Source organism: Pan paniscus, chromosome 1, assembly GCF_029289425.2.
Source record: "Pan paniscus chromosome 1, NHGRI_mPanPan1-v2.0_pri, whole genome shotgun sequence".
In the NCBI taxonomy this organism is placed as follows: Eukaryota; Metazoa; Chordata; class Mammalia; order Primates; family Hominidae; genus Pan; species Pan paniscus.
The window spans coordinates 21480978-21499850 of NC_073249.2; the positions used below are offsets into that span (position 1 = coordinate 21480978).

Here is an 18873-nt window from a genome sequence, read left to right on the forward strand (position 1 = left end):
AATGTTGTGTTATTTTGCTCTCAAATGATGTTTAGAAACAATGAAAACAAGGGGAAAAGGTCTAATTTGCATGCAAGCAGCCAAAAATGAAACCAAAAGAATACTCACCATGTGCAGGCTAAAGCAACTCCATCTTGGATGCTAGTCTTCCATGCTCACTTCTGATTAACCCCAGTTCTAGGACGTGTAGGAGTGTGGACTCACCGCACATCCTGCTATATGTCAAAACAATCTCTTCACATTATCATAAACATGATCATAAATCCTGCCTTTTGGAAAATTCTTGTCTTTCCCTGTGGGGTTGACTTCAATTGCCCTACATATTCCTTCCTTATGAAGGCCTGGGTCTGGGGGGTAACAGAGCAGGGATCCACTATCTGCAGGCTGCCTGAGTCATGGCTTTTGTACATAAGTCTCTATCAAATTTTTTTTCTGAGATTTCAGATTTGTCAGCCTCTTTCTTCAGCCTCTCAGCTCCCCCGGCCTTTTGCACGTAGGCTGTTCCAGTGCAGAACACACAAGAAAGGACGCAGTGTCAATAGAAACAAATCCTGAATAAAGTCAGAGAGTTCAACCAAAAGGGAGTTTGAATACAAGATAGAACTAAACCACACAGAATAAAGATTACTCATGGAAGCTGAGAGTGCAATGGACTCAGGTGGGTACTGCATATGGTTCCAGAGGTTGCCGATCTGGGAAAAGCTCCTCCTTTCTGTGTCAACCTGAAATTGTTAGCAGTGGTGAATCTGTATGGGTCTGCACCAACCTGAATTCTTGACACACCAAGGCAAATTTTAGAGCAGGAATGAAAGTTTATTATTAAAAAGTTCTAGAGCAGGAACGAAAGGAAGTAAAGTACACTCGAAAGAGGACCATGAGGGCAACTTGAGAGATTCAAGTGCACGATTTGACCTTTGACTTGGGGTCTTATACATTGGCATGTTTCTGAGATCTTGCATCTCTTCTCCCCTGATTCTTCCCTTAGGGTGGGCGGTCTACATGCTCAGTGGCCTGCCAGCACTTGGGAGGGGCCGCATGCACAGTGTGTTTACTGGAGTTGTATGCATGCTCATCTGAGGCATTCTTCCCTTACCAGTTGAGTGTTCCTAGAGGAAGGTCATACACCAGTTAAACTCTGCCATTTTGCCTCTTAGTGCTCATGCTTGACCCCACTCACCCAACTCCTAAGATCTTATTTGGAAGCTGCTTATTAACAGCTTCAGGTGTTATCTATCTATTAGCAGACAGCGTTCCCTGGCACCAGCTGCAATCAATTATTTTAAAGCAACAGTTTAGCAACTGCCTGATTATCACCTGGTGATTGTCTGACATTCCTGGTTTGGGGGAGGGCCTCTCCTGCCCTGCTCATGTCTGCCTAACTACCTACAGTATCAAAATGAGCAAGAGACCAGTTCTCAAAACAAAGAGTTTACTTGCGAATAGCCAAGGAATTGCAATCTGGGATGCATGTGCTTTTGTGGACCATAAGCATATTTGAGGGGTTGGGGCAAGAGGAAGCTTTTGAAGGCAAAAAAGAGTAAGTGCATGTAAGATATTTTGAAACAGAAATTACTGTTCACAGGGGCTTATTGCAGGCAGTGTTTGTTCATTGGTGGTGCTGGCTGTTGCTAGCAGAGGTGTAACTGAACTCAGGTCTGGGCCACTTGTAGCTTGAAAGGCAAAAACTCAAGAGACAAGCTTTGGTGAAAGGAAAGTTAGCTTTATTCAAGAAGCCAGCAACCCAGGGAAGGCAGTGAACTAGGGTTCAAAGATCACCTTTCTGAGTCATGCTTCTAAATCAGGGGTTTTTAAGGGAAATTAGGGAGAATAATGAAAACATTCTTGTGAAACGTGGGCATTCTCAGGTGGGCATTTAATCCTTGCCTTCTTGGTCAATGCTTTGTGGCCTTCTGTGGGTATGGTCAGGCCGGCCAATTCATTCCCAGAGCTGTTGGTTGGCACATTTTAAAAAATCTCTGTTGAAGGTCCTCTTTTTCTGAGGCTGTTTTTAGTGAATAATCTAAAGACTCAAGCAAAGCAATAATTGTATTCAAGCAAGCAAGTTTTCCTCTAACATGGAGTCAGTACTGTTACAGAGGCTCTTCATAGAAGAGCCCCTTCTTCCATGGAAGTGACTTAACTGAAAGTTCTGATAGGGAAAGTCACCTGCTTATGTCACAGCTCTGCACTGGCCCACCCCACTTGCCCCTGCAGTGACATAGGTCACCACTGTGCAGGCCTGGCTTCAGTCAACCCATGCCACCCCCTTGGGTTGTCAGCCTTAGAAAGACTGGCTTCCTAAAAGAAAACATTTTATTTGGGAATAGCAAAAGATTGCAACCAAAGGTATGCATGTATGATATTGTGAAATATACATATTTAGGCTTTGTCTCCATTTTGGGGGCTCAGAAACAGATATCCCCAAAATATGGCGCTTTGACATGCAGAAATGAAGAAGCTGCAAGGTCTCTCTGACCTTCCCCACCTCATGTCTCCCAATTCTCTGTCTCTCCCAAAGCACAGGATAAAGTTGTTCTCTGAATCTCCCTTATCTGCCTAAAGAAGGAAACAATTATCTCTGGTCCCTTCCCTGAGTTTTTATTAACTGAATTCATATTGCAGGGAGAAAGTCTGAAGTCAGTCCACCTGGACAGATGTCACAAACCACCGTCTACCCTCTGAGCCCAACAGACTTCGTGGAGGCCATTGTATGTTCTTCAAGCCCATTGAACTCCCCTAAAAATCATTTACTGAGCTCCTAAAATCATTTATGCTTCCCCATCTCCTTTGCCCTTAAGGGCAAGTAACCATCTGTACCCCACTCAGTGGTGGGGTAGTCACTCTGAGATTTTCTCCCATCATATTAATAAATTTGTGTGTCATATATATCCATCGCTGTTTTGTCAGATGATTTTCAGCAAATCTTGAGGGTGAAAGGCCTTTCCTGGCATACAACACCTGAAGTCCTTGAAATCTCTATAAATAAGTGATTTTTTGTATGCTAATGAGTTGACTGGTGGCTGGCAGCCCCTAGGTAGCTTCAGAATGGGGCTGGTCACTGAAAAGATCAAGGCAGGATTGGAATTTTCAGCCTCATCCCCACCTCCCCATGTCTGGGGAGGGGAAAGGGACTGAAGGTTAAACTGAGTACCTATGGCCAGTGATTTAGTCAATCATGCCTAAGTAATGAAGCCTCCATAAACACCCCAAAAAGACTAGGTTTGGAGAGCGTGGGTAGCTGAACACGTGGAGGTTCATGGAGGGTGGCTGACCCACAGAAAGCGTGGAGCTTTCAGCCCCATAACTCGCCCTGTGCATCCGTTCATCTGTATGCTTTATAATAAACCAGGAAACCTAAGTGTTTGAATTCTGTGAGCTGCTCTAGCGAATTAATCAAATCCAAAGGGGGTCCTAGGATCCATACTTTATAGCTGGTAGGCCAGAATACAGCTAAAGCAACCTGGGGCTTGTGATTGGCATTCAAGTAGAGTCGAACTGAACAAAGGAAACCGAGCTGCTATCCGCTGCAGAACTGATTGCTTGCTTAGTGTGTGGGGAGAAATCCCCATCTGGTGTCAGAAGCATGTTGTGATAGCCAATGATTAAAGATTTTTTTTTAAAAAAAAAGTGTGTTCTGAGAGTATAATGTGAAAAACTCTTTGTTTTAATCCACTCAGCATCTATGAAAGTCATAGCCCACCTGAGGAAAATCAGGACAAAAGGGAGTTTTTAAAGACAAAGAGAAATCCCTGCAAACTGCTTTGAAACTGTCAACCTAAAAAAAAATTTGGAGAAAATTATCTCTAAATATGTTGAGTTTACTTGGGAATGAGAAGAAATGAGGATTATAATTCAGAATGCACAGAAGAATGTGTTAAAGTGAACTAAATATGGCCTGAGGGCTCCATACTTCTATATTTAAGTTTTTGTGGATGAACTGCAACCTAGCTTAATAGGTAGACAAGATCGAAAACTTAGGAGTATGCGCCTGTAACAATAGCTAAGTCTGGGCCAATCCCAGATGCCATACTTCAACCATTCATACCCTGCTGAGTGTTCAAACTGTGTTCAAATAAGGCAAAGGCTAACCTGTAACCAATCCAACCGTTCTGTACCTCACTTTCGATTTGTGTACGTCATTTCCCTTTTTTTGTCTATAAATCTTCTTCCACCATGTGGCTGCACTGGAGTCTCTGTGAATCTGCTGTGATTCTGGGGGCTGCCCAATTCACAAATCATTCATTGCTCAATTAAACTCCTTTAAATTTAATTTGGCTGAAGTTTTTCTTTTATCAGGTTGTGTCAGAAGTGGGATTCGAGGTAGAGCCTCTAGCAACCCCCAGGAGTGCTGAGTGAATATGCATGGTAACTGCAGGACCCACTTGTGTCCACTGATCTCTTGGAGCAGCTGAGGATTGTGGGTAAGCTCTCAGATTTCAGAGCTCCACAGATTTGTGTTTTGAGCTCTCTGAGTTTCTTTGAGCAAATTCCTGATCCAAACTGGGTTTGGAAGTCATGACACAAACTGGGCTGGGTACAGGAATGGATTTGATCTGGGAATTAACTGGCTTTGATCCAGTTAGAGGCCTTTTACATATGACTGAGTCAGAAACAAACTGGTAGTAAGCAGTAATATTGCAGGGGTTATAAAATTTGGCTTTTGAAAATTCACAGGAATTTTTGTGTTCTACCCCTTTGTTTCATTTTTCTTGCGCACTTAAGTAGGAAAAATCATTGGCTAAGTTAATTAAGAGAACCTGAGAATAAAGCCAATATTTTAGGTAAAAATAGGATTCTTAATTTCTGGAAAACTGAGTTCCTTCTGGATTACACATTAGGCCTAGGAGGCAGCAAAGTCTCACAGAAATGGCAAAATCTTACTAAAGATAACTTACAGTGGAATGTTCTGAATGAGCAACACATTGAAGTACATTTTAAAATGAGGGCTCTCAGTAAAGTCCCTTTTGGCTAAGAACGGGTTAGGCACTATGGAATGTTAACTGCTATTCTCTTTGGAATAATTTGCCTTGCACTCTTTGCTGATGGTTGTGGGTGACAAGATTAGGCATGTATGTACAGGATAGTGGCACATAGGGAGCTTTTTCCTCCCAAATGGGGAAACTTGAGAGCTGATGGGACTGCTGGAAAAGATATCTTTGCTACTGACAATCGGCCGCCTGAACTTTGCAGTATTGCTGCAAAGAGTCGGTCTTGCTCTGGCCTTCCTGAGCTCTTCACCTTCCCCATCCTGCCATGGGTAATACTTTTATTTCTCTACCTTTCCTTTCCTATCTTTTCTGTTACTCAGGGCAACCATCTTGCCCAGAGACCATATGTTGAAACTCCTAGTCAGAGGTTGGATTAAAGACAATGCGGCCCATCTGGGGGCAAATTTAAGTCTTGCCAGTTTGATATTGGCTGCTAAGCAGAGTGGCTAATGTCTGTGTTTTATCACACATATTTTGCTCTGGCCAGAATGAAAAAAAGAAAATTTTCCTTTGTGTTGTGTCTTGGCCCCCAGGACTATGGTGCAGCCAGCTGGTAGGGCCACTCAGGGAAAGCGAACCCAGAAGCCTGGTATGCCGGCAAAAGGGTAAGAATTTCTTACCAGTCAGATTTCTGATCTCTCTCTCTCTCTGTGCAAACTCATTGAATGAATGGTAAAAATCACTGTTTATCTCCTCTGTAAATTTTGATTAATGGAAGAAAGGATTTGTGAGGCTGGTCTTAAACTGTAGCAAATCTGGTGTGCTTTGTGTGTCTTTCTGTGTTGTTCTGTCATAAAGAGGGGTACCTTAGGATAGAACACAGGCTTAGGATGCCCATAAGCCCACTTTTCAAGATGGCTCAGCAAATTGGTCAGTTATGTCCTTGGGAGCTTGACCTTGTAATTATGTGGCCATGCTTTCTCTTTTCAGAATGGCGGCCCGGGTTCAGGGTTCAATCCCTAGATTAAGGGATGAGCCTTTCTGATTAATATTTGGGTGACCTTTGCCATTTTTAAATTCTCTTCCCCTCCACAAACTGTCTTGAATTTTCCCTTCTCAGAGCACCTATGAGGTTACTTTTGGTAAAGTTTAAAAGCCAGAAATATCAGCCATTTGGCCTGGCTAAAGTCAGGTAATAAGAAATTTTAGAAAGACTTTATTAAAGAGTTCTATGGTTAAAAGTCAGCTTAATTAAAAGCAGATATTCAGGCTCTAACAGCCTGGAGCTCCTTGGGAAAAACAGGAGGCACCAGAGACCCTTTCCTGGCCCTGTTCCTCCGAGGACTCCGCCCTAAAGTGAATAATCCAATTAAGAAACTTAAAAACTGGGAAAAAATCTTACAACTACTGTAGTAATCTTCTTCAGTCTGTCTGTGTAGTTATATATGTGTTGTTGTGTGTGTAATGTTTATATAAAAGAGCTCTAATTGGCTTAAACAAAAATAAGCACTTAAATATTTTAAAATAAAAACTGTAGTGCCTTTTATTCATGTAACTTTAGTAATCTTTGGAAAATAAAAACAGCTTAAAAATTATTGATAAAATAGGCCAGGTGGCACGGTGGCTCACGCCTGTAATCCCAGCACTTTGGGAGGCCAAGAGGGGCGGATCACGAGGTCAGGAGATTGAGACCATCCTGGCTAACATGGTGAAACCCCATCTCTACTAAAAATACAAAAAATTAGCTAGGCATGGTGGCAGGCCTGTAGTCCCAGCTACTTGGGAAGCTGAGGCAGGAGAATGGCGTGAACCGGGGAGGCGGAGCTTGCAGTGAGCCCAGATCATGCCACTGCACTCCAGCCTGGACAACAGAGTGAGACTCTGCCTCCAAGAAAAAAATTATTAATAAAATGAAGACATTTATTTTAGCCTAAAATTTATGTATTTAGTGTTTAGTCTAAATTATGCAGGTCAGATATTTATTATTTAGTATTTAGTCTAAATTATGCAGGTCAGATATTAGGTTTCCTTAATGCCTTAAGGTCATATACTGCTTTGACTTTTGAAAATTGTTCAAATAATTTTGGAGACATTAAATTCTAAATAAGGCCTGGGAATATGTGGAATTAGCCATGCCCCCTAGCTATGAAAAGAAGTTTATAAAGAAAAGAGACTTTATATAAGAAAGGGTCTTGTAAGCTAAATTCTTGTCCTGAAGTAAAATGACTGGTTATTTAAAAGAGGGATGTTTAAGACAAGTCAGAAAATCCAAGCATGTCATAGATGCTCTGTGTAAGTTGTGAAAGGATTCGTAAAAGAAAATTTATGCACCAAAAGTGAAAGTTGCTAAGAATTACCATTATAACATGTAATTGAAACTACTGGAAAAAATAGGTTTTACGAGGTGTGTAAGGAAAATGAAATGTGTTTTTGGTTAAGAGATTATAAGAGGGCATGGGAATATAAATTTTTGCCTACTTTAGAGGGTTAAGGGATTGTTTTAAATTAAATTAAATTAAATTAAAGGTTTAAAGAAATCGTGGAAGGTTTGTAAAAATTAACCTTGTAAAAGAAATTCTATGTGTGAAAATATTGACTAAATTTAAAGGGGTATTATTTGTTTTTTCCCTAAATTGAACGTCAAAATAAAAGTACAACAGGGTTTTCTTAAAGCACTAATCTGCTTTTTAACAAAAATTTGTAAAGGGTTATAAAAGGTTTATGAAAATCTCACCTTATGGTCAAACTGATTAAGATTGGATACATTTGTCTATGAGGTTATATTAAAAACTGTGGTTGACATTAATAGTACACTAATGCAAGGGTGAAATTTGGCTTTCTCTGTTGAACAAAATTTTCATGTAATATTGAAAGATAATGAAAGATTTTGTTTGCCTTTTAAATACACTACTAAAAAAAGGGGAGGGGGGAATACACAAGACAGATTATTTGGAAAGGTAAGTCTTCTTTCTATTAATGAGTAAAAGGTTTTTGCCTTTCGAAAAATGTTTGAGTCATCATTTTGGCTAAATGAATGACTTATGGTAAACCGGAATTCTAGTTCATAATATCAAATGTTCTAGACCTTTAACATTTTTTTTTTGAGATGGAGTTGCGATCTTGTTGCCCAGGCTGGAGTGCAATGGCACAATCTCAGCTCACCGCAACCTCCACCTCCTGGGTTCAAGCTATTCTCCTGCCTCAGCCTCCTGAGTAGCTGGGATTACAGGCACGCACCACCACGCCTGGCTAATTTTGTATTTTTAGTAGAGACAGGGTTTCTCCATGTTGGTCAGGCTGATCTGGACCTCCCGACCTCAGGTGATCCACCTGCTTTGGCCTCCCAAAGTGCTGGGATTACAGGCATGAGCCACCGTGCCTGGCCTTAAACCTTTAACATATTTAATAGTCTTCCAAAAATCAAATTTCATCTTCAAAATGGTCTTTTCTCTGTCTCTCTGGCTTTTTTGTTTTGTTTTTTTTTTGAGATGGAGTCTTGCCCTGTCACCCAGGCTGGAGTGCAGTGGTGTGATTTTGGCTCACTGCGACCTCCACCTCCTGGGTTGAAGCGATTCTCCTGCCTCAGCCTCCCAAGTAGCTGGGACTACAGGCATGCACCACTATGCTTGGGTAAATTTAGTATATTTAGTAGAAATGGGGTTTCACCATGTTGGCCAGGGTGGTCTCAAACTTCTGACCTCAAGTGATCCGCCTGTCTCAGCCTCCCAAAGTGCTAGTGCTAGGATTACTAGGATTACAGGTGTGAGCCACCATACCCAGCCCAAGATGGTCTTTCTTTTTTTTTTTTTTTTTTTCCTGACTGGAGCTTCGCTCTTGTTACCTAGGCTGGAGTGCAATGGTGCAATCTTGGCTCACTGCAACCTCCCCCTCCTGGGTTCAAGCAATTCTGCTGCCTCAGCCTCCTGAGTAGCTGGAATTACAGGCACCTGCCACAATGCCCAGCAAATTTTTTGTGTTTTTAGTAGAGACGGGGTTTCACCATGTTGGCCAGGCTAGTCTCGAACTCCTGGTGTCAGGTGATTCACCCACCTCGGCCTCCCAAAATGCTGGGATTACAGGCATGAGCCACCACACCTGGCCCCAAAATGGTCTTTTCTGACCTCTAACTTTGGAATGCTACAGAGGGCCCCTAAAGCCTCCAAAAGAGAGGTAAACAGAATTATTTAACATGTTGTTACATAGAAGCATTGTCAAAATAAAAATAATGTATAATCTTCAGTTTATATTTTAGTGGACAATAATATATGTTCCAAAATTATATAGGATTTCTAAAATTATAATATGTCTAAATATATATTGTCAATCATAATTATGGTTATTATGTTGTTATTATACATGACAGAAATAACCAAATTCCCTTGCATAAAACTGCTAACTCAAGTGGAACAGAAAAAATTAAATACAGGCCAGGCACAGTGACTCACACCTGTTATCCCAGCACTTTGCGGGGCCGAGGTGGGCAGATCACCTGACAGAGTCAGGAGTTCGAGACCAGCCTGGCCAACATGGCAAAACCCTGTATCTACTAAAAATACAAAAATTAGCTGGGTATGGTGGTGCAAGTCTGTAATCTCAGCTACTTGGGAGGCTGAGGCAGGTGGATCACTTGAACCCAGGAGATGGAGGCTGCAGTACGCCAACATCATGCCACTGTACCCCAGCCTGGACAACAGAGTGAGACTCTGTCTCAAAAAAAGAAAAAATTATTGAAATTCCAAGAAAATACTTTGCCAGATTTTCATGTTAAGCCAGCCAATACTAAAATTGTTTAGATATACAATTTGAACTCCAAGGTCTGAGTCAAATTACCTATGATAAATTGGAGAAACAACTGGTATTCAAGAGGACATAAGTCCAGTGTTAAGCATGGACTCGTGGAGAACCAGGATGGCCACCTTGTCCCTCTTGAGACTCTAAGGCTTTTGTTATTAAAGGTTCTGGATTTTATGACTCATCATGGAAAAGATAAAATGACCCAAATTTAATATACTGATGTGGTTAACTTGTAAATTGTGAAAACTGTTTAAAACCAATACCTCCACAGTTGCCAGGGATGGCAGAGCTGAGGCTGCTTTCCTGGACACTGAGCAGAATCCTGTGGCTCTCGGGCCTCTTTGAGTGGGGAGCTGCCCGGCAGCCCCGGATCATGGAAGAGAAAGTGCTAGAGGTTTATGATTTGATTCGAACTACCTGGGACCCAGAAAAGCCCAATACTTTAGAAGAACTGGAATTGGTAACGGAAAGTTATATGGAAGTTCAGGAGATAAATGAAGAAGACTATCTGGTTATTATCAAGTTTACACCAAGAGTACCTCATTGATATTTGGCGATTCTTATGGGGCTGTGCTTAAGAATAAAACTTCAGCAGTGTTTACCATTTAAACATAAGTTGGAAATCTACATTTCTGAAGGAACCCACTCAACAGAAGATATAAGTATGCAGATAAACAACAAAGAGCAAGTGGAGGCTGCAATGGAAAACCCCAGCTTATGGGAAATTGCGGAACAGTGTGTCCTTGAACCTGACTGGTAGCTATTTTAAGAGCCACTGACCTGTAATTTATATATTTGTTTAAACTCTTTGTATAATGTCAAAGACTCACGTTTAATACATAGATGATTTTTACCTCAGATCATTTTTAAAGGATTATTTCCAAGCAAGATTTAATTTTAAGGTAGTACCTAATTTGTTCAGTGTATAACATTCTCAGGATTTGTAACACTTAAATGATCAGACAGAATAATATTTTCTAGTTATTATGTGTAAGATGAGTTGCTATTTTTCTGATGCCCATTCTGATACAAATACTTTTCATGTCCAATATCTACTGTGCCCAAATGTACTCAATTTAAATAATTACTTTGTAAAATAAATAAGCAGATGATTCTTGTAAAAAAAAAAAAAACACAGCTGGGCATGGTGGCTCATGCCTGTAATCCCAGCACTTTGGGAGGCTGAGGTGGGTGGATCACAAAGTCAGGAGTTCAAGACCAGCCTGGCCAATATGGTGAAACCCTGTCTCTACTAAAAATGTAAAAATTAGCTGGGCGTGGTGGCAGGTGCCTACAGTCCCAGCTACGCAGGAGGCTGAGGCAGGAGAATCGCTTGAACCCGGGAGGTGGAGGCTGCAGTGAGCCAAGATCATGCCCCTGCCCTCCAGCCTGGGCAACAGAGTGAGACTCCGTCTCAAAAAATAAAAAAATAAAAAATAAAACCAATGGTTGGTTCCATATTCCTGGGAAGGTAATCAAACCTTCAGGTACATTTGGCTACCTGATGGGTCATTTAAACATGTATAAATGAATTTCATTCCACTGTCATTTTCAATGCATGTTTTATGTTATAACAGCTAATTATTATGCCAGAGTATATTTTCACCAGATAAAGAAAACTTTTTATGGTTCACTGAGGACAATCAACCCCTTCACAATCCAGAACCTGAAGACTGACTCTTCTGAGAACATCAGAGAAAGACTGTCCTTCTACACTGCAACAAAACTTTGGAACCTTGAACCTTGGGTTCATAAACAACTGAGAGGGGTCCCTCTACACTCTTGGAACTGTACACCCATTGGAATCCTTAAGGTAAAACTAACCCAGAAAGTTTCTTCCCAGAAGAAGATGGCATCCTTGATGTGAACAGCTTTTCCCATAATCATGGATCAAGACTTCTATAATGAGACTCTTATCTTTGAATATTTTTTCCTTGTTTATGCCTCTATGAATAATAGAAACGAAAAGGGGTTCTATTATGTTCAGTTATAAGGTATACTTTTATTTGTGAAGGATTTTGTAGCCAGCCTTATACATGAATAACCTTATACTTTGATAAAGACAAGACGAAGGCCCAATGTAGGTGAAAAACTTTAATTGTACATATATTTCCTCATAATCAGTAAAAACTCCTCTTAACCCACATCATGGGTTAAAGAGAACATTGTCAGGGGGCCTTCACTTTTCTAAAAGGACATCATTTGTTAGGTCCTTTTTCCATGGTTTAGAATAAAATAGGCAATAACTAGAAATATATCCCTCATAATAGGCTTTCTAGCAGATTCTACTGTAAAGACTATCGTTACACAACAGACTTTAAATTCTCTTGTGAAAGTTATGCTAAATAATAGAATTAGTTAAATAGAAAAGTACCTGTGCAGCTGCTGGCAGCTGTGGCCTATGGAGGAATACATTAAATGTAGATTATAAAAATTCAGTTGTAGAAGATTAATGAAAAGATCGCTTAGTCAAGCAAGTAGACCCTTCATCTCACTCATTCTTTAATCTATTTAATTTTAGGTGGTTTGGTTTATGGGGACCCTGGGTAAGGAGCATACTCCAAACTCTTGGTATTATGCTCCCAATAGGCATAATAATAGTCTCCCTGGTGCACTGTATTCTCTCAAAGATTTTAAATGATTGCACGCAGCTATCTCTAGAACGTCAAATGGTCTCTCTTCAACTGGAATGAAAGAGCTGAAAGAAATATGTGACCATGAGGATACCATAACCTATGAACGATGTGCTGACACCAGAAACACAAAATGATGGTAACAGAGAGTGGTGCTAAGGCCCCAAGTTTTGGTCACACTCTCACCTAAGTAAGAACCTGACCAAAAAGGGGGAATTTTTTAAAAAACACAATTATGGGAGGCCATTGTTTTGGACTAAGCTCATGCACTAGGTCCCAACAGGACAAACCAAACTAAAATGGAGTCACTCATGCTAAATGTGACATAATCAAACTAAGGATACACATAAATCCTAGAACAGACCAGGTTTTTTCTCCTGTAAACAGGATGTTCCAGCATAAAGAGGTACCCTCTACTCAGTCTTTGTTCCTACCTTTGGAAAACTCATTGTTCTACTGTTTCCCACTGGATTTCAGGAGCAAATAAGTACATTTACTATGGTGATAGTGACAACAACTAAAGTTTTGGTCTATCTCTCAAAATTGAGAAAATGACCAAAAGAGGGGAGTTGCTGAAGCAAACTAAATATGGCCTGAGAAGGACTTCATACTTTTATATTTGAGTCCTTGTGGATGAACTGCAACCTAGCTTAATAGGTAGATAGATTGAAAACCTAACAGGAGTATGCAACTGTAACAATAGCTGCGTCTTGGCCAATCCCAGAGGCTGCACTTCAACTATTCATATACTGCTGAGCGTTCAAACTGTGTTCAAATACGGCAAACACCAACCTGAAACCAATCCAGCTGTTTTGTACTTTACTTTCAATTTCTGTACATCATTTACCTTTTTTTGTCTACGAATCTTCCACCACGTGGCTGCGCTGGAGTCTCTGTGAATCTGCTGTGATTCTGGGGGCTGCGCGATTCGTGAATCATTCATTGCTCAATTAAACTTTAAATTTAATTCGGCTGAAGTTTTTATCAAGTGTAAACCAAAAATAAAAAATAAATTTATAAGGCTCCCCAGCCATCTAAATGGACTTCCTCCTCGGCCAGGGAACTCTTAAAAAAAATTTTTTTTTTTTTGACGGAGTCTTGCTCTGTCACCCAGGCTGGAGTGCAGTGGTGCGATCTCTGCTCACTGCAACCTCTGCCTCCCAGGTTCAAGTGATTCTCCTGCCTCAGCCTCCTGAGTAGCTGGGATTACAGGTGCGCACCACCATGCCTGGCTAATTTTTGTATATTTTTTAGTAGAGACCGGGTTTCACCATGTTGGCCAGGCTGGTCTCGAACTCCTGACCTGAAGTGATTCGCCCGCCTCTGCCTCCCAAAGTGTTGGGATTACAGGTGTCAGCCACTGTGCCTGGCCTGGAACTCTTCAAATTTAACCTCAAAGACTGGTTCAGGCCATAAGAAGTGGGGGTCAGACATGCCTCATTATACCTCTCTGGCATTAACATCAACATAGACTTTAAGTCCGATAAACATTTTACAACCTATTCTCTCTGAAGCCTAATACCTGAAGGCTTCATCTGCAAATAAGAACTTTGGTCTCCACAATCATATATATATATTTTTTTTCTTTCCTTTTTTTTTTTTTTTTTTTTTTTAGATGGAGTCTCACTCTATTGCCTAAGCTGGAGTGCAGTGGCGCAATCTCGGCTCACTTCAACCTCCGCCTCCCAGGCTGAAGTGATTCTTCTGCCTCAGCCTCCTGAGTAACTGGGATTACAGGCACACACCACCACGCCCGGCTAATTTTTGTATTTTTAGTAGAGAGGAGGTTTCACCATGTTGGTCAGGCTGGTCTCGAACTCCTGACCTCGTGATCCGCCTGCCTTAGCCTCCCAAAGTGCTGGGATTACAGGTGTGAGCCACTGCACCCCACCCACAATCTTTTATCTTAACCCAGACATTCCTTTCTGTTAATCCCAGGTCTTTAGGTAAATTCAGCCAATTGTCAAACAAAATTTTTCAATCTACCTATAAGCTGGAAGCCAGCACCCTTGACCCCTGCTTCGAGTTGTCCTGCCTTTCTGAACCAAACCAATGTAGGTTTTAAATGTATCTGATTGATGTCTCATGCCTCCCTAAAATGTATAAAACCAAGCTGCACCCCAACCACCTTGGGAACATGTTTTCAGGACCTCTGTCCTGAGGGCTGTGTCACAGGCCATGGTTACTCATATTTGGCTCAGAATGTATCTCTTAAAATATTTTACAAAGTTTGACTCTTTTCGTCAACAGCAGCAAGCCACCAGCATTCCCAGTGAGGGAAGGGTAAAGGGAACTTTTTATCAGTGAAAAGGGAACTTTTATCAGCGAAAAGGGAGCGGTTCACAGAAGCTGCTTAGAAAGAGTTCATTGCTTCCAGGGGCCCAACGCCAAAGCTCAAAGTTGTCCTCAGTTCATTGGTGGCGCTGCCATTACTGGGCAAGTGTTTACTCCGAGCATCTTATCTGAATTACTGCAGTCCTAAAGATGGTCTAAATTTTGTCAAAGTAGGAGACCCGTGAATGACACAAAAGGGTTTCTTGTGGGGTTTTTAGAAAGTCCTTGCGAATAATTCTTATCTCAGACACTAAGCCTGAGCCTCCCGTTCTTCCCAGCCCTGTTTGTCTGGGCCTGACAAAGTGATTTCATTCCTTATTTGTAACTTTCATAAAACAAAGGCCCTGGTCTCATGAACTCATTGCACAAAGTGACCCTGGTTCGCTGAGGCAGATAGGCGATGCTATCTGCCTGCCCTGGTCCAAACATCTCATCTGGAATACTGCAGGCCAGTGGAAATGCCCGGAATAAGCTCTTTACAAGGTAATAGCGAGCCTCGCTGGCATTTCAGAAATGCGTGACAGCTGCTTCCTTAGGGCCCTCCCCACTCCATTTTGGTTACGTTGTGACATAAATTACTCCATTTTGCTGTGAACTACAGGGTCATTTCTCAGCCCCCGCCAACCCCGCGGATCCCCCCTCAGTCCCGCTGTATCAGCCTTTCGGATCCTCCTTCAGCCTCTCAGGTCCTCCTCAGCCCGCTGCGTGCCTCTTCAGCCCCCCTTGAACTTCCGTCATCCCCACAGATCCTCCCTCAGCCTCCCTAGATTCCCACCTCAGCGCCATGGATCCTCCCTCACTGCCCCCTGGGACCTCCCTCAGTTCTGCAGATTCCCCCCTTAGCCTCCTGGGACCTCTCTCACCCCTTCTAGATCCTCCCTCAGCCCCGCAGATCCTTCCGCAGCTCCCCCTGGATCCTCCCTCAGCCCAGCTGGTGCCCACTCAGCCCCGCGGATCCTCCTTCCCTCAGCCCCCGCCCGGGTGCTCCCGCAGTCCCCCTGGGTCCTCCCTCAGCCCAGCTGGTGCCCCTTCAGCTCCGAGGATCCTCCCTCAGCCCAGCTGGTGCCCCTTCAGCTCCGAGGATCCTCCCTCAGCCCCCCTGCGTCTTCCCTCAGCCCCCTGCGTCCTCCCTCAGGACCCCTGGGTCCTCCCTCAGCCCTCCGGGACCTCTATCAGTTCTCCTGGATCCTCCCTCAGCCCTGCGGATCCTCCCTCAGCTCCCCACCCCGGGTCCTCCCTCAGCACTCCCCCACTCCGTCCTCCCTCAGACCCGCGGGTCCCCCTCGACCTCGCCGGCCCGCCCTGGTCCTCCCGGTAGGAACGGAGGTCACCTCCTCGCCGGCCCCGCCTGGGTTCTTGTACCGCCACAGCGCCCCCGAGATTACATCACGCCGCGCCGGCCCCGCCCAACGGGGCGTATATCTTCGTGTCTCACCGCCCACTCTTGCCTCTCCCTGCCATGGAACACGTCATACCGCGCGACGCAGCGCCTGCCAGTGACGTCGTGGGCTGCAGCGCAGCAGCACCCAACGCAGTGAGTGTACCTTGACCTCCTGCGTGGCCTCGTCCCTGGCCTTAGTTCCACCGGGCAGCGGGAGTCAGGACCGCCTGTCCTCAGACCCCTCCGCAGCGACTGTGGCGGCCGCAGGTTGGCGCCTCGTGTGGGCCGGGAACAGAGGCGGGGGGCGCTGTACCCTCCCGGTGGAGTCGGGAGGGAGGGAGGCAGGGAAGGGGACAGGGGGCTGCACCTGTAATAAGCCCTTGTCCCCATGCAGTCTAGCAGGAAAGGAGAGGGAGCTTTCCCCGAAGACCCTCCTGGACCAGCTCCAGGCTCCTGTGCTGGTGAGGCCGAGGGAGAGGGATGTGGGCATAGGACACGTAGCAGGATTTCCATTTTAGAGGCAGCCGGACCTGTCTTCAGGTCGCTTCCTTGGTGAGAGACAGCGGTACGCCAGAGGAAGCTGGGCGCTCGGCCTCCGTGCAGCCTCATCTCCTGGAATCTGAGTATTGAAAACTGGGCTTTTACTTCGCACACCTCAGCACAGACTCCCATGGGAATCCAGGTCACAGCAAAGCAGCCCTGGGCCTCCATTCTCCTTTAAGCAAGCATGACAGTCCTCACTTCACTGAGTTTTTATTAAAACTAGCAATGACCTTAGAAAGCAAGGCATGACCTCAGCTCCACTTTTGAGGCTGCAGTCCATTCAGAGAGGTTTCGCAGACTCGGTAACGGCCAGAACAGACAGCCTGGGCCCTGCCGCAGGCTGACTCAGAATCTTTGGGAGTAGTGACCAACTTCTGCTTTTGGAAAAACCTCTACAGGCGGTTCTGAGAAGTCCAAGGGTTGCTGGGAGAGGTTGGTGAGTGGCGTGGTGATTACATGTGTCTTGGAAGCATCCTGGGCTGGGATTTGATAAGAAACCATTAGGTGGAAGAACCTTCCTTTTAAAAAAGATCTCTTCATTCTCTGCCTAGCAGGTTGCACGCCAGGGCCTGTACTGACCACCTCCACGTGCCACTGGGGCTGTAAGGAGGAATGGCGGCCGTGGGCAGCCTGCTTGGGTAAGCATGGACTTTTAGGTCCCTGGGGATTACTGTCAGGGGCCACTCCAGGGAACCCCTCTCTTCAGCAGGAAACCGCCATTCTAATCCTCCCTAGTCCTTGCTATTGTCCACTGTCCCCTGTGCTGGAAGCTTTGTGCCCTTGCTCAGCCTGGCAGCCTCTTCCTGGCTAGGGGGCCAGAACGGCTCTGACCACAGCCTGTGGCTCCTGAGGAAGCCCCGAGGCTCATCCTGCCCCTGGCACGGGTCACCAGCTCTGGTAGTGTCTCCTGTGGCCCGGCAGTGCCCAATCACAGCCAGCCTCAGTCATGTTGGCACTCTGCTGCAGCACTGTCGGCTGACCAGGGCTTGAACGTTTATCTGCAGCCGGCTGAGGCAGAGCACCGTGAAGGCCACCGGACCTGCACTCCGCCGCCTGCACGCATCCTCCTGGCGAGCTGACAGCAGCAGGGCCTCACTCACTCGTGTGCACCGCCAGGCTTATGCACGACTCTACCCCGTGCTGCTGGTGAAGCAGGATGGCTCCACCATCCACATCCGCTACAGGGAGCCACGGCGCATGCTGGCGGTAAGCTTCCCTCTCCAGGTGCTTCCAGGTGCCGGGCTGGGGTCGAGGCTGTGGTGGGGGTGCTGGTGACCAGTCGCCTTCGGATGGACATGTGGCTGTGGTCACTGTACCACATGACAGGAGTCAGGGGAGCAGGTGGTTGTTGGAGGAGTGGAGGAAGGCTTAGATCCAAAACTGACTCTAAGCACCAAAATTAGATAGGACTAACCAGTAGTGTGTTTTTATTTTTTAAATTTATTTTTTTGAGACAGGGTCTTGCTCTGTCAACCAGGCTGGAGTGCAGAGGCACGATCTCGGTTCACTGCAGCCCTGACCCCCTGGGCTCATGCGGTCCTCCCACCCCAGCTTCCCAAGTAGCTGGGACTGCAGGTGCACACCACCATGCCTCACTAATTTTTTGAAAGATATTTTTGTAGAGATGGGGTCTCTCTGTGTTGCCCAGGCTAGTCTTGAACTCCTGGGCTCAAGCGATCCTCTCACCTAGGCCTCCCAAAGCACTGGGATTACAGGTATGAGTGAGCCATCATGCCTGGCCTTGTGTGTTTTTAAAAATATCAAATCTGGGGAAAACACAGAACAATTTATTTTAAAGATTGAAAGCTTTGAAGGGAGAGACCAATAAGAATGTTTGAAAATTAAGCTAGCATAGGATGGAAGACATAAGTTGAGAGGAAGGCCTTGGGCTGTCCCCCCAGTAGCTCTCAAGGTCCCTCGATCCACATGGACGAAACTTGGTCTGTCCCCTGCAGATGCCCATAGATCTGGACACCCTGTCTCCTGAGGAGCGCCGGGCCAGGCTGCGGAAGCGTGAGGCTCAGCTCCAGTCGAGGAAGGAGTACGAGCAGGAGCTCAGTGATGACTTGCATGTGGAGCGCTACCGACAGTTCTGGACCAGGACCAAGAAGTGACCGTGGCTCCAGCCACCCCAGGACATTGCTAAGATGGGAGGGCTGTTCTTAAATCACTCGTTCTTGAAGCTGCCACCTGGAGTCTGTGTCTGTCTCCCCACTTGGTGTGTGCCCCAGACTGGCAGCTCATCCCCTGAAAGGCATCA

The 18873-nt window shown here is 44.8% G+C and overlaps 1 protein-coding gene and 1 pseudogene across 14 annotated transcripts; both read left to right on the forward strand.

Moving 5' to 3' along the window:
• Positions 1–6658: 6658 nt before the first annotated feature.
• LOC130541065 (cytosolic iron-sulfur assembly component 2A-like) lies at positions 6659–13127 on the forward strand (annotated as a pseudogene).
• A 3013-nt stretch (positions 13128–16140) lies between these two features.
• On the forward strand, positions 16141–18802 carry MRPL55 (mitochondrial ribosomal protein L55). 14 transcript variants are annotated; one of them, XM_003804764.8, is made up of 5 exons: positions 16141–16337; positions 16465–16531; positions 17168–17251; positions 17618–17819; positions 18569–18802. In XM_003804764.8, the coding sequence occupies exons 3-5, from the start codon at positions 17226–17228 to the stop codon at positions 18725–18727; spliced, it is 387 nt and encodes a 128-aa protein (XP_003804812.1). In that variant the 5' UTR covers positions 16141–16337; positions 16465–16531; positions 17168–17225; the 3' UTR covers positions 18728–18802. The 14 variants fall into 14 exon arrangements, with proteins under 14 accessions (XP_003804812.1, XP_063452843.1, XP_063452852.1 ...); XM_063596773.1 differs by having other exon boundaries at positions 16163–16337; positions 16465–17049; XM_063596782.1 differs by having other exon boundaries at positions 16168–16337; positions 16465–17049; positions 17165–17251.
• The last annotated feature ends 71 nt before the right edge of the window (positions 18803–18873 follow it).

Coding starts and splice junctions, on each gene's coding strand:
- MRPL55 (XM_003804764.8), top strand. CDS start 17,226: ATGGCGGCCGTGGGCAGCCTGCTTGG. Junction 17,252..17,617: donor GCCGTGGGCAGCCTGCTTGG/GTAAGCATGGAC, acceptor GTTTATCTGCAG/CCGGCTGAGGCAGAGCACCG. Junction 17,820..18,568: donor AGCCACGGCGCATGCTGGCG/GTAAGCTTCCCT, acceptor TGTCCCCTGCAG/ATGCCCATAGATCTGGACAC.